Source organism: Mauremys mutica, chromosome 14 (assembly GCF_020497125.1).
Source record: "Mauremys mutica isolate MM-2020 ecotype Southern chromosome 14, ASM2049712v1, whole genome shotgun sequence".
NCBI classification, from domain to species: Eukaryota; Metazoa; Chordata; order Testudines; family Geoemydidae; genus Mauremys; species Mauremys mutica.
Genome location: NC_059085.1, coordinates 42,929,289 through 42,944,138, shown reverse-complemented (window position 1 = coordinate 42,944,138; position 14,850 = coordinate 42,929,289). Strand labels below are relative to the sequence as shown.

The 14,850-nt window shown below is 44.6% G+C and overlaps 1 protein-coding gene across 4 annotated transcripts in view; it reads left to right on the top strand.

The window, feature by feature from the left end:
* The window catches only part of ANKRD11 (ankyrin repeat domain 11), a 224,688-nt gene that overhangs the window by 171,554 nt on the left and 38,284 nt on the right, over positions 1–14,850 (top strand). For all 4 annotated transcript variants that reach the window (XM_044986830.1, XM_044986831.1, XM_044986832.1 and 1 more), the window contains one exon: positions 8,110–8,248. In XM_044986830.1, the coding sequence (XP_044842765.1) occupies positions 8,110–8,248 (139 nt within the window). The remainder of the gene's footprint in view (positions 1–8,109; positions 8,249–14,850) is intronic.

Here is a 14,850-nt window from a genome sequence, read left to right as displayed (position 1 = left end):
CAGTTCTGCTCCCGGGGAGGGGTGGGAAGAAGGGCGATCTTGGACGCCTTCCTCCTTCGGTGGTCAGGCCAACTTTTCTATGCCTGATAGGCAAAGTCCTGCAAAAAGTAAAAGCAGACAGGACGCTGGTCATCCTCATAACTCCGGATGGGCCCGTCAACACTGGTACGGGACCCTCATGCAACTCTTAGCGGCTCCTCCGTGGAGGCTGTCGCTTTGCTGGGATCTCCTCTCCCAGGAAGGGGGATGCTTCCTCCACCCCAACCTGGCCGCACTTCACCTGCCAGCGTGGTTGCTCCGTGGTCAGATGAGGAGGAGGAGGGGAGGTGTTCGGAGAATGTCAAACGAGTTCTTTTGGAAAGCAGAAAGCCGTCCACATGACGGACATACCTGGCCAAATGGTCTAGCAGGGTCTCTAGGTGGGCGGGGGAGCGGGGAACTTCCCCATCACCCACATCGATCCAATTCATTCTCGATTATCTCCTGTCCCGTAGGACCCCAGGGTTAGCTCCCGCCTCCATCAGGTGCATTTGGTGGCCATATCGGCCTTTCATCCGCCGGTACTGGGCCACTTGGTCTTTTCCCACAGTATGACCTCCTGCTTTCTTAAGGGCTTGGATCGTTCATTCCCGTATGCTAGGCCCCCCATGCCACAATGGGATCTAAACCTAGTGTTATCTCGCATCACGGGTACTCCCTTTGAGCCCTTGGCCATGTGTTCCTGGTCCCACCTGTCATGAAAGGTAGCATTCCTTGTGGCCATTACATCACCCCGACATGTCTCGGACCTTAGGGCCTGGACCTCGGAACCCCCATATACGGAGTTCCACAAGGATAAGGTCCAGCTTCGCCTGCACCCCACTTTTCTCCCGAAGGTGGTCTCCGCCTTCTGTATGGATCAGGACATCTTCCTACTAGTACTCTGTCCTAAGCCCCATTTCTCCAACAAGGAACATCGCCTGCATACGCTAGATGTGCGTAGGGCGCTGGCTTTTTACCTAGACTGAACCAGGCCATTCCGGAAATCCTCGCAGCTGTTTGTTGCGCCGGCCGAACGGATAAGGGGACAGCCGATTTCCACCCAGGGCCTTTCACGCTGGATCACCTTGTGCATATGCACATGTTATGACCTGGCAGGAGTTCCCCCGCCACCTATCGTTAAGGCTCATTCTACAAGAGCTCAGGCCTCGTCGGTCGCCTATGTAGCTCACATCCCTATCCAGGACATATGCAGAGCTGCCACGTGGTCCTCTGTCCACACCTTTTCTTAGCATTATGCGATTATCTCCCAAGCACAGGATGACGTCAGGTTTGGTAGGGCAGTACTGCATCCGGGAACTCCTACCCACCTCCATCAGACATAGCTTGGAGTCACCTACTGTGGAATACACATGAGCAATCACTCGAAGAAAAAAGGACAGTTACGTGTTCCGTAACTGGCATTCTTCAAGATGTGTTGCTCAGGTGTATTCCACATCCCGCCCTCCTTCCCCTCTGTCGGAGTTGTCTGGCAAGAAGGCACCGAGGGTGGGGGGAGTGCGCAGCTCCCCTTATAGCACCATATAGAGACGCCATTCTAGGGGTCGGCAGCGGTGCTCCCCCAGTACGGGTACTGCTAAGGGAAAAACTTTCGGCACCAGTGCACATGGCGAGCACACACACCTACTGTTGAATACATCTGAGCAACACATCTCGAAGAATGCCAGTTACGGAACAGGTAACTGTCCTTTTGCCACTCAAAAAGAGGACCTAAGAAATTGCTGGTAATGCCCTTATAATGCACTTAATTTTGCAGTAGAATACCATGTGGGGACAGTTCTTCTAGGTCCCAGCTAGTGATTGGACTGTGCCCAAAGATGTGCGGATTTGTAACATTGATATTTTTAACTCTAGCTAGAGCAACTGGAGAGGTTGTTTTTTTTACTAGACATGCAGTAAATCTTACCAATATCCCACAGCACTGAGTTCCACAAGTTTGATATGTTAGTGTTTCTTTTTACACATTGTATTTAAACTGACAAAGTGAACATATTTTGTAGGCTTCAGTTTCTTAAACTCTTGACAGATTCCTTAGTCTGTGACATGTTCTGGCTACAGGGAGCTTTTTCACCATCCTCTTATTCAATTGTTATCTTTCATTTGACAGCGTTATCAGTGTACTGTATTAATTTGTAAGAGAGGCATCATTGGCTAGTTTAGACCATACATTTTGAATAGGGGAATGTTTTGAATCTTTTCACGAGAGTAATTTGCAGATTAATTTGCCATGTTGTCATTTGAAAATGTGAGTATGAAATTAGGTTTCTGAAGTATCAATTTAAAATGGTTATTTATTTAAACTAACGTAAGGGCAAGAACAGAGCTTTGAAGTGATGATGCAAGTCCAGCAACACTGTCACTTGCATTTTCTGCTAGGTTTCACTGGCAGGGAGAGTACTTTCCCAGCAACAGAGTACTATGGGTTTTCCCTATTCTAAGATTTCAGACAATGTATGAAGTTCAGTTGGCCCCGTGTTGCTAGCATTCTGAAGCTCTCAACAGGTAACTCTAATGCCTTTTGCATAAGTGCTTTGTATGTAGGAAATCTCAACGTCTAGTGTCAAGGGTTTAACCAGCTCTCTGGCCCATAACTCAAGGTGTAGGAAAAGGGTATTTGTAGCCTCTTTATGCATAAAGGAAAATTATCTGCATTTCCCTGCCCAGTCTGTGAAAGTGTGAAATGTACAAACTGCTGCTGCCCAGGAGTGACTGAGCCACAAGGGTGTCATCTTAGAAATGTCAGTTATAAGTGGTGTTTCTTGACCCTCCGGCAGCAGGTATACATCTTACTGAGAAGTGAAACCACTCCACACTGGCAGCTTGGGACCCTGACTAGGGGACTAGAAACCAGCTTCCAACCTGCTTTCAGAGAAGTCAGAAGTGCTGCGGGTTTCCGATTGGTGCTAAGAAAAGAAATTGAACTCACTTGGCTTGCGCCATCATTTCTACATTGAGCAGTTGCGACGCAACACTCAAGTTGTGCCTTAAGAATTAAGCAGTAGGAGAAGAGAAACTTGCATGCAGTCTTTTCTATTTTTATGAGATTGTCCTGAACCCTAGCAAATGAGGGCATGTGGATGTCTGAAATGGTTGGGCCAAAGTATGACTATAAATGTTTCTGAATAGTGTTTTCCAGGGATGTCAGCAGGTCTTCATTCTGAGACTCACTTCCATGTAAAGAAGATGCCCGGTTAGCCCATTATAGCCCTGCTGTGTTAGTATTGAGCTGCCGTGTCAATGGGAGTGTCTCTGGAGAGTGAAAAGGGCAAACGACCCTGCTTGTAAGAAGACTGCAGGCCTGGAGTTGCTCACTGTGCCTTTGGATTGTTGATTTGAATGGATTACGAAGGAATAATCTGGTAGCTCTGGTTGTGACCTGGTGCTTGCCAGTCATCCCTGGCCATTCCTCCCCCATGACAGATGTAAACGAATACCTGTCCCTGACCTTGGTAGGCTTCTGATCTGTTCAGAATAATAGCTGGCACAAAATGTGGCATCATTTGTTGTTACAAACTATTTTTATTCACGAGTCAGAAAATAAGACAAAGTATTTCCAAGCAGAACATTTAAACATAATGGTCCTGTATTTATTTTGGCTGCTGTGGATTTTTTCTGGCACCCTGATAACTTCTGCAGTGAGGAAAAGATCCCTGTTTCTTATCTTGACCAAGACTCTCCTTTTTCTAGTTCCAAATGTTAAGTAATACACTCCCTCTTCTGAATGTTTGTGACTGGCTCTGTCTAACCACAAAAGCAGAGGCAGTCTGTGGTACAGCAAGAGATCATGCTGGAGAGCTGTCAGATGTGGGTCATGGAGCTTAATTAAAAAAAAAAAATCCTTGGCTCCTAAATCCATTTTGTGAGGTCCCAATATTATGGTTGGAACATGTATATCAGAGGCCTAGCATTTTAATGCAGCTTTAATATTGCATGCCACTAGGATGGTCAAACTGGCGACAACTTAAGGAACAAGTAAATAAAATGAGCTGATTGGAGTAAACAGTTTTTCTAAGCTGCATGTTGAGCCTGTATCCGATAAAACTAAGGAGGAGGAAGGAGCAATGTACACACAGTGACAACATAGTCTTATGACTGTGCTGGCACAATAAGCTATTTGCCAGGATCTTACAAGTCTGAGACAAACAGCATGACTGGTGTTGGGGGGAGGGGGTTAACAAGGGAATGTCTGTCAGATTCATTTGTCTGGGTTTCTTGCAATTATCTTGCATTTAATTAAAATATTAAGACTATTTTAGTTAGTAGATTTTTAAAAGTAAAGCTAAACAAAATTTAAGGTCTAGCTTTTGCTAACATCTAGAAACATAAGTTTGTTGTTAAATTGACAATTTGGCTTTGCTTTGAAAGCAATGCTGCAGATTTAAAATTTGTTACACTAGATTTGAATAAACCAGTTTCTCAGCTGGAAAGGAAAGGAAAGGAAATTTACACATAGATCTTAAACATCTATCTGTTTCCCTTCATACTGAAGTACCGACATACAGTCTTGTACCAGCTTGGGGTATGTTTACCCAGCAGCTGAGAGAGTGCTTCGCGGTGTGGGTGAACAGACATGCACTAGCTCTGCTCAAGCTAGTGCACTTACAGCAGTTATGTGGCATGGTAGCACAGGCAGCGGTTTGGGCTAGCTGCCTGAATCCAATCTTGCCTGACCCTTTGGGTACATACTGGGGTGGCTAGTATGAGCCACTACCCATGCTACTGTGGTCACACTGCTATTTTTTGTGCGCTCACTTGAGCAGAACTTACATGCATCCATATATCCGCACTGACGCTCCAAGCTGCTGTGTAGACATGTGCTTAAGTCCTTCCTCAGACCTATTTTCTTCTGACTGCTCCACTACTAATTGCTACTCCAGTGCCATCTGCTCCCACCTGACAGCTTAAAAAGAGCCCCAAGCCCCATAATATCTCAGCACCACAACAAATAAGCAAGGAATACACAAGGCAATCATTGGTTTGCTTCCCTTGGAAACCAGTGCTTCCCCCAGCAGCTGTCTTCCCTTCCCTGCATGTGTGAGAGAGATAATCCCCTAACAAAAACTTGGTACACTTTGAGTTAAGATTGCTGGATTACAGGTCCCAAGAAGCCAGGAATTAAGAAGTTAAATCATTCAACCACTCATCTCTACTCCACTCCACTCACAGTTCTTCTTGATGTCATCTACACCACAGCACAACCCACATAACCACACCCTCATCCTGATCAGCAAGCAGCCACCTTTGAACTCCGACTGTCTTTATTGGTGTGTGTAGTTCAATGATTAATATGGAGTTGGTATGTTGTATGTAGTTCTGTGTGTGGTTTTGAAACGGCATGTGTAAGTGAATGAGGAATGTTGGCAGACTGCACATGGTGGCTGAGACCCCAGAGAGCCAGACTGGTCAAATGGGAATATGGGGGAGGGATGCGGGTGGCAAGCTGGGATGTGGTGAGTGAACAGGACTTTCAGGGGGTGGCGTGAGGAGAGCTGCGCTGAGCTTTGGGAGATGACGTTTCATAGCAGAAATGTGTAGACACCTGAGGGAGAAGAGGCAGTCTGAGGTCGCAGCTCGGAGGGGTCAGCACATGAACTGCTCACCCAGTTCTGCTGCCTCTGCTCCCTGGCACACAGAAGCAGCAGCGCAATGGGGAGCCATTGGTGCACAGTGCAGATGCTTGTCTCTCCCTGTGTGTGAGATCAGGTGTGATTGTGAGAAACGCAAAGAAATGGGAGGAAAAGCAGGAATTCTCCCTGGAATGCCATACACCAACAGTTGTTCCTAGTGTGTGTGTTCTTTTTTTGTTTTGGTTTTTAAATTCAGCATATTTCTGTGCTCATTAGTGAGTATACTCCTGGGGGGGGCGGGGGGACACCAATGTATTTTTAACTGGCTGGCTTATCCATGTGACTTGAGCCTTCTATCATAATTTTTGGTAGCTGCAGGGCAGAGGTTGTTATCTACAGGCTCCCAAGTTACTGAACTTGGCCAACTAGCTGCTTATGATTCTAGCAGATGTTTCAAGCTGTTCAGACTGAGACGTGCATTGACTTCTTTCGTTAGAGGAGAGCTAAAATAGAAAACCCCTCCCCCCATCCTCTTTCCCCACGCAAACACCAAGCCAGAAACATATTTTGTTGTTGTGCATTATTAACTAGGATACCACTGGTTATAGTGGAGAATCTGAGGTAACTAGGGGAGGTGGGAAATGAAGATGAGATCTGCAGCAGACAGGACACCTGGGCTGTTTCGGTTTATGATGGAGAGCACGTCTCCCAAAGGGCTGTGCTGGGGCATTGCAGTATGATTTTTGATGCTGATATGTACAGAACAGACAGTTTAAGTGCGTTTTGTCTGACTGGAGTACTGAGCCCTTAAACAGTCAGTAACTTTAGCAGGCTTATCAACTGCCAGAACATTCTACAGACTTGTTCTGGAAGCACTGCACACAACGGGAAAGCCCTCAGCTCAGTATGGAGAAGGAAGGGCTTTAATATAGTTTTTGTTTCTTAGTGGGAAGGTTTTCACCCCACCCATGGTGTGCTCTGTGTGCACACTCCGCAAACACTGTCACTCTCATGAGGGTTAGAAAACCCTAACTACTACAGGGGGAGTTTTGCTCAAAAACTCCCCCCAAAAAACCTAGCTTGCCACTACCACTTCCTGTTTTTCTCACTCAGATCCTCTATCCCCACAACAGAAAGTGCTAATGTAATAACTCCATCTTGACTGTAAATGGGGCTGCCAGGGCTGCTAATTTCACACCACAGCATGTGTCCATAGCTCTGCCTTGCTCTTCTGCAACGGCACCTTGGCATTTTCGTCTGGTAGAATACCAGGAGTTGTTGGCAAAGTGATTGAACTCTGCCTTCCTGTGTACTGTCATGTACAGGTAGGCTTGGCAGAATTCGATTGTTATTTGTTGATAATTTTGAGGGACATCAGTGTTTATTTTTAAGCATTTTAAAAATTTATTATCAATTTAAATGTTCAGTTGTGCAAAAATATGGGTTTTAAACATTTTTTCAAAGTTTATCATTTACATCTGGAGTGGGGGGGGCAGATAATTATTTAACGACCTTGAGATTCAAAAAGTTAAAGCTGTACAAGTGTTAAAACACAAATTGTCCACATCACATGTCAAAATATCTGAAGTAAATATCCTTAAATGAAACTCTAATAATCTCTCATGCAGCATTTTTCTTTCTTGGCCTATCTGTAAATTTTGATTATCATCAATGGAAATATTTTTTCTTTGGTTTGTGTGTACAGTGAAATCGTTCATCAACATTTGCTAATAAAAATCAAATCATTCCAAGCCTATATATGAGAATGAGAGCACGTTGTTGCATTCACTGCACAAACATAGTGACATTGATCTTTTGTTATTGTGTTTACTTCCATGTTTTAACAATGGTGGCTGATTCTTCAAGCTTAATTAAGAAACGTAAATAGGTTATTGCTGGGCTGATGGTCTGGTAGCAGTGCAACTTGCTGCCCTGCAGGAAGGTGAGGTGGGAATGGATCTCCGTGTGTCACCCAGGATCAGTACCTCACTCTCTGGGGGGCTGTATGTGTTTGAGGCAGCCCCAGGGAAGAGACTTCCTATCTAGTGTCCCCATCTAGCCATTGCACAAAGCAGCACTGGGTAGTTTGGAGATCCAGCCTTCAGCCAGAAGAGAGGTTGCTGTGATGCAAGTAGTTCTGGGAGAGAGAGAGGTGGGAGGCTACTTCTGCCACCAAAAAAAGTATTTATTTCCTTCCTCTCTACAAAAAGATCTAGACATGTGCCCCTGTGAAGCAACCGGCAGAAGGAATGGCACCAAAGACTCAATACATACCATTCTAGCTACTTCATCAGCAACATATTCTTCAAGAAAACATGACAAGTGAGGCCTATTTGATCTGTTGTAGGAAAAGGAAAACCCCTCTGTGACAGAAGATCGTTTTTTCTGGGTAATTGCAGTGGCTCAGTAAATATTGTAAAAACCTGAACGCAGACACACAAAGTCCATGGAGACAGAAGCCTTGAGAGAGACTCTTGAGAATTTTTTTCTCCTTCCTTTCTAGGATAAAGATAAAGTTTCCCTAACCAAGACTCCAAAGTTGGACCGGAGTGATGGCGGCAAAGAGGTGAAAGAGAGAGCTACGAAACGGAAGTTGCCTTTCACTGTTGGAACAAATGGAGATCAAAAAGACTCGGATACAGGTAAGGGAATATGAGCACCACACCACCTCAGTGTGGGCTCTGGGGCTGGGGAAATGGGGAGTGCATTTTACCCTAGCAAAAACTGTCCTTAGGTGACTGGTTTTTTCTGCATTATTTAAACCTCCATGGGAACATTGTGCTGTGTTCAGTCTTATATCAAGGGTGGAATGGAGTAAGATCAGGTCTGATCTTAGTAATAAATTTAATTTAATCAAACAAAAGGATTATAAAAGACACACTTCTTCCTGTGGCTGGTTAGCGATCAATCCTGTTCAGCTACTAGTTAAACCAGTTCATCAACTGACAGACTGGTGAGGAAGATGTACTGAGTCTCACAGTTGGAATTTGTTAAATACTGGGACAAATCTAAGTCATCCTACAAATCGATTTGATAATAACATTGGTGTGTGTCTATATAATAAATCTGAAGGATAATATGTATGTGTGTGCATGTCTGCACACACTCTATTGTAGTTTGATACAGGACCATCCTGTCTTAAAGCTGAAAAGGTCATTCAGATTGCCTTGCATATTTGCACTGTCAAATGTAAAACTGGTTGAAAGAGCATAAATAAATGACAATAGATAGAGTTGGGGGTGGGGAAGTGATGAACTGGCACAGACAGCTGGGCAATTTTTGCCCCAGTTTTATGTAACATCTTTATTAATGGTCTAGAGGAAGAGATTAGCTTGCTACTTTATTTGCAAGTAATACAAAATTGGGAGATGTGACAAGAACCATTGGGGATAGAGAAAATAGTACAAAGAGATATAAAGAACTTAAAAATATGAGCAGGAAATAAAATGATTCAGTCTGTAAAAATGCCTGGTAGTGCATTTGGGGGAAATAACCTAAAAGATGCATGGGAGTGTGGGCAAGTAGTCAGACGAGCAGGGGGAATTGTGGATCACAGATTGGCTATGAGGTTACAATGTATGGTGGAAAGCAAAGCCAATATAGCTTTTAGCTGCCCATGCATAAGACACGCCATCACTGATCATGCAGCACTGGTGAAACATTGTGTACAGTCTGCGCTTGAAATGCTGTGTACAGTTCTACCCACTCCAGCATCAGAAATCAGTACAGACTGTGGAAGGAGATCAGAGAAAAGCGGCAAAAATTATTAACATTACAAGCTAAACCAGTGTAATTCAGATGGATGACTAAGAAGTCTGAGGTGAGGCAAGTCGGCAAGCGACTGAAAGGCAAAATCACCCGAGAGGGGGAGGAGATTAAGGTAGTCCAATGGTCAGGATAGTGTTCAGAGGATGAAACGAGTAAAGGGAGTAGCAGGGAAACTTCCTTGACAGTGACATCTGCTAGACTGTGGGTTAAACTCCAAGGAAAGGATGAAAGCCCCATTGTCTGAGTTAAGACCAGATTGCACAAGGACCCTGCTTGTACCGTAACAGGTACTAGGAGGGGTTTTCCATTCCATTTTCTCTACCCCTCACATGTAATTCAACTGTAGGATTAGTCTTATACATCACAAGGTTCTGGGGATCTAATAAGCAGGAGGATACAACTCCACCTCTATACAATGTGATTAGGGCCTTTTGCATTTATTATTCCCAAGTTAAATATAAGGGTCAAAGTCCGATATGACAGGTATAGTCTGTGTCACATGGTCAGTATACCGAGCTATTGACTGATTTTGTTTGGATTAAAAGTTTGTACGGCTGGTTTTAAAAGGTACCCAAGTGTTGTCTGAGCCAAGTTGCTAGCACAGTTTTGTCAATTGGTTAATAAATAATGTTTGGTTTGCTTGGGGATAGAGTCGAATTTCTGTGAGTTTCATTGTGCTGAATGGCAGGTTTCTTCAGTTGCAGAACTCCCTGTCCTGAGAGAGAGTTTCGAAAAGTTAGTTTATCTTGTTAAAGTGTAACTCAAATTGATTGCCATTTCGAGATATGAATCGTCATTTTTGCATTCTTGGCATATCGATGAGTAAATACATCACAGAATGAATATGTGCTAGAGGTCACAGTAAATTGGGAGAGAGAGGGCAGCCCCATGTCACTTGAGCACAGATAGTGTTACTACTCTGAAAAGGTGTGATCGTGACTCATTTTCAAAACTCAGCAGTTTCGGGTCTGGAAAGTACTTGGCTGGTGACCATCTGATTATTCCCAGTGTCCTAGGCTGTGTCTGACTGGAATGAGTTTAGGAGTCTATGACCAGTGTGGCCAGGGCTACTGAGGGGGGAAAGAGTTAACCCTGGTGTTGGAACCTTCACTGCTGCCTTTTAACATTTAAATTCCCAACCAAACAATGTATTTGCGGGGAAACGGGAGTCATAAGTTCATTGTAGCCTATTTCAAGGATAATGTGACCATAACAATTACTATTAAAATGTCACTGTGGAGCTCTGCATTCATTTTCCAATGGTGTTGAGAGGTAATTGTCTCAGTTTACAAGACAAGGCTATTTTTTGGAGTGCTCCAAACTCCTCTTGGGATGTGAAAAAGCAGCTTAGCTCTTTCTGTCTCGTCCATCAACATCCTGCCCAGGTTCTGCAGCCAGCCTGTAATCTGAGCAGAGGACAAGCAGATGAGGGGGTCTGATGGCCCTGCTGTCAGCAGCATCTGCACACAAGATTCTTCCCTAGCCCCGTTTTCTTGCTGCCTTCAGAATGCTATTGAGCAGCAGCTGCCAGGGCTGCCTGGAGGCCGCTTGCCTACCCTGTCTTGCAGCTCCTCCCTGCTGACAGCAACCTTTGACCTCACCCCTTTGCAGTCATGAGACTGACGCCTCCTCAGGACACACCTTCCCCCTTCTTCTGCAGAGTTGGTCCTTGGCAAAGAGGATGGGAAATGTCTCCTCTGAGTAGCTGAGGCGCTGCTGAACTGGCACTGACACAGACAGCAAAATGGCCACCCCATGAAAGTCAGGAAGTGGAGCAGGGGCTCCAAAATGGTAATTCAGTCTCACAACAGTGCATTTAAATGGCACCCGTCATATACTGAGAAAGTGTGGGTGAGTTTCTAACAACCTGTCTGAGAGACAAGGAGAGGAAGTGACTCAGTCACTGGCTGGGGGCAGGGAGTTTCAGGTAGATGGTGCAGTGCGAGCAAGATGCTTAGCAAGAAGAACATGCTGTGTTTTTTCTTTACTCATAGAATCAGACATTTGAAATGGAAAAGGCTTGTTGTCTTGTCATTCTCCTTCCCCCGCCACCTTTGCCATCGGGGAATTGCACTCTGCTGCACAGTTTGAGTCTGGTCCCATTTTAGGGTCTGACTTTCAGTAGATTAGTAGCAACACACTTGTTTGTGTACCATGTTGCTCACTTAGCTTATGCATTCCCAGATGAGCGCCCCCAAATCCCCAATTTATACACACGTGTGGCCAGGTAGACACTTATCTAATCACACACATCTGGCAATGCACACTCAAATGCTGGCTAGCAAGCCACTGGAAGTCTTTGATGTCTCAAACAGTGGGTCTTCCACCACACACACTCTGCATCCATCAGCCATCTTCACTGTTTCTCTCTGGAAGGATTCTGCTTGTCTGAATACTGAGGAGAAGGAAGGTTTTTTTTTCCAACTTTGATTTCAGCTGTTGTGAGAAGTAGGATTGCAACATCTCAGTTAACAAAGCCAGTCACACAGTTGACCTCAGTTCATTTGCATAATACAGCCCGGTTTGTTGGAGTTCAGTACGTATTGTTCTGGGTGTTTTTGAGGATGTTTTTGTCTGTGTGTGAAATTCAGTCCAAAATATGTGGGAACTGAAATTGGACAGGTCTTTGCCCCTCCAGCAGCAGGAGGAGATCTCTCTCTCTCTCTCAAAAGTTGAAACAGAAAATGGTGACCCTGTTGCATGGATTTGTAGTGATATTTACTCTTTGAGCTCTAGACTTGTCTTTTTTTCACGGTGTGTCTGATGGTATCTTCTATTCCAGCTTTGCTGTGTAAAGTAACAACTGTACATTTTGTGTGGCAGTAGGTGTGACTACTCTGCAATAGCCATTGTTTGTTCAGATCTGTTTTATCTTCTAAATTGAAGGTGACTTTGAACTACAAATGGGTGCCTCAGTGCTGGTTGGTAGCAGCCATTATTAGGTATTGTTACATAGGTGTTTTCTGTGTGTGCCGGCCCTTGTGTGCCTGTGCAGGGCGTGCGCTATTTAGGCAGGTGTTTCAGTCCTTTAGGAGTGGCACTAAGGCTATGTCTACACCACACTTTTGTTGGTAAAACTTTTAGTCAGTCAGGGGTGTGAAAAACACACCTGTGACCAACAAAACGTTTATCGACAAAAAGCTCGAGTGTGACAGTGCTGTGTCTGCGGAAGATGCTCTCCTGCTGTCAAAGCTGTCGCCCCTCGTAGGAGATGGTTTTATTTTGTCGGCAGGCTCTCTCCTGCGAGCAAACAACTACATTGTGTACCTTACAACACATGGGGGTGTGGCTGCTGTAAGGTGCACAGTGTCAGCATAGCCTGAGTGAAGACCTATTCTTGTCCTTTCCGCTGTGTGTTTTCTCTGTGTCCATGTCCTCCTCCCTTCAGCCCTGATCTTGCTTCCTCTTCCCGTTCCCTAGTCGATTTCCAAACTCTGTCCACTAGTGTATTAAATTGCAACACCCTTTTTAGCTACCACCAGAGCAACTTCCCTCATTTTCAGCAGGAGAGTGCATCTGTTGGGGAGACATCTGTGCTGATCCCTGAATCATATTGCAGTGGGTGCTGTTGAAGTGGAGCAGATCACATGCACTTCTTCCTACCCTCCTCCTTGCAGCCTACTCCTTGAGTTTGTTTGGACGCACGTAATGCTTGTAGAGTGCTGATGTATTCGGAAGGAGAGCAAGTAATCAGTTTCATTCTTGATCTGTCTTATTTGCGACCCACCCCCAACTCCTCCAGTGTGACATTACTCTGCCTTGATTCAGAACCAAGCACTCAGAATACCACACAGAGGGTTTTGTTCACTTACTTAAACATTCTTGGCAGGGTGCATGGAAGATATTACTTGCAAACATTGTTTTCATATGTACAGTTTTGGTACAGTAAGGTCAGTGTTAAACCTTTCTAAATTATCTGTTTCAAAATGTCTCCTAGAGCAAAAATCCTGGTTCCAGGGTCCCATGCAGTTAATCAAGTATATTGCCTTTATGTATGTTTTAAAACAACAACAGAACAAACTTAGCCATGAGCCTAAAGCTCCTGAAGTGTGTATGTTACAACCTCTGCACTGTGGGGAACAGCCTCAGCCTGAGACTCTTGTCTAAACTGCTCCCACACCCAGAAGTTATCTAAAGAACCTACGTTTTCAGTTCATATGCAAATATATCTAGTGTGTGATGTTGCGTGCTACATCCAAGGCAGCGTGGAAAGAGGCCAAGAGAATAAAACCAACCTTTCACCCACTAATGCCAAATCTTGCAGTCTGGAGCACCTCTTCATTGTGCTGAAAACAGAGCAAATTTGTTTGGAAAACACCAAACCTAACTTTAACTTTATAAAGCATAGGAGGGTCTCGGAGAGGCTACGAAAGTTGGGGCCGGAGAGGAAGGCAGTATACTGAAGGCCAAAATAGCCGTAATGTGAAACCGGCTGAGTGGTGAGGTTGGGAGAGGTGAGGGCAGCAATTGAGACTTACAGAAATGCAATTCTTGGCTGTACTCTTCCTGAGGCCCAGGTGCGGTTTTGCAATAAACTGCTACCTGAGTCATGGAGCTGACTCAAAGGCACCAGACTCTTAATGGCTGAGCTGTATTCCTGTGTGTTCATATTGTATATGTGGCAAGTAAGCAAGTAAGAAGTACAGTGTATTATCACCACTCTACAAATGCTGGGTACTGGATTGGTATTGCTGCGAACAATTCTTTGAAATGCACAGTTCAGAGTGGAAAACTCCTTAAATTAGGTTTTACTGGAAACAGTTTGATTTAACTTGCAGATTTAAGGCTGTTGCACTTGAGACCATGGCTTCTGGCAGTTGGAAGGTGCAGCTGTAGTTTCCAGATCCTGGATCATCAGGGGGTATATTTTAATAAAACCTTCAGAATACTCTGGTTTCATTCCAGCCCCCAGAGCAACCTAGGTCAGAACACAGCATAGAAGCGGCGATCAAAATTGGCAATGTCTGAAGTAACGTTAGGTATCCAGAGCTACTTATTGGTGTAGCAATAAGCCCCATTCTTGAAATCCACAAGGGTGAGGTGAGGATTATACTAAGTCTAAAAAATTTTCATGTTTTACCTCCTGTGCAGTTGAGCATTTTCTCTCAGCCTGAGGTTTTGTTGGGTCTGAGGACAGTTGCTCAGGGCAAGTCTAAACTTTTTTCCTACCCCCATTTAGTTTTGCCGCTCTCCTCTGTCTTGTTCAGAATCTGTAGAAGCAAGGTTCTTTTATACATGTTTGAGATGCTGACCAAGTCATAGTAGTAAGAATAGAAGATCAAAGTGCACTTTGCAAGCTTTGTTCAGCCTGTTTACAGACTCTGCTGTTGCTGAAAGACGTCTGGAGCTTGGCAACCAAGTATAAACTAAAAATACAGGGACAATACAGCATACACACAATGTGGTCTTATGCCTACTACATACCCCTTTGATTTGATTGTAATGTGTATTGCTGCTTCACTGTTGAAAACAATAA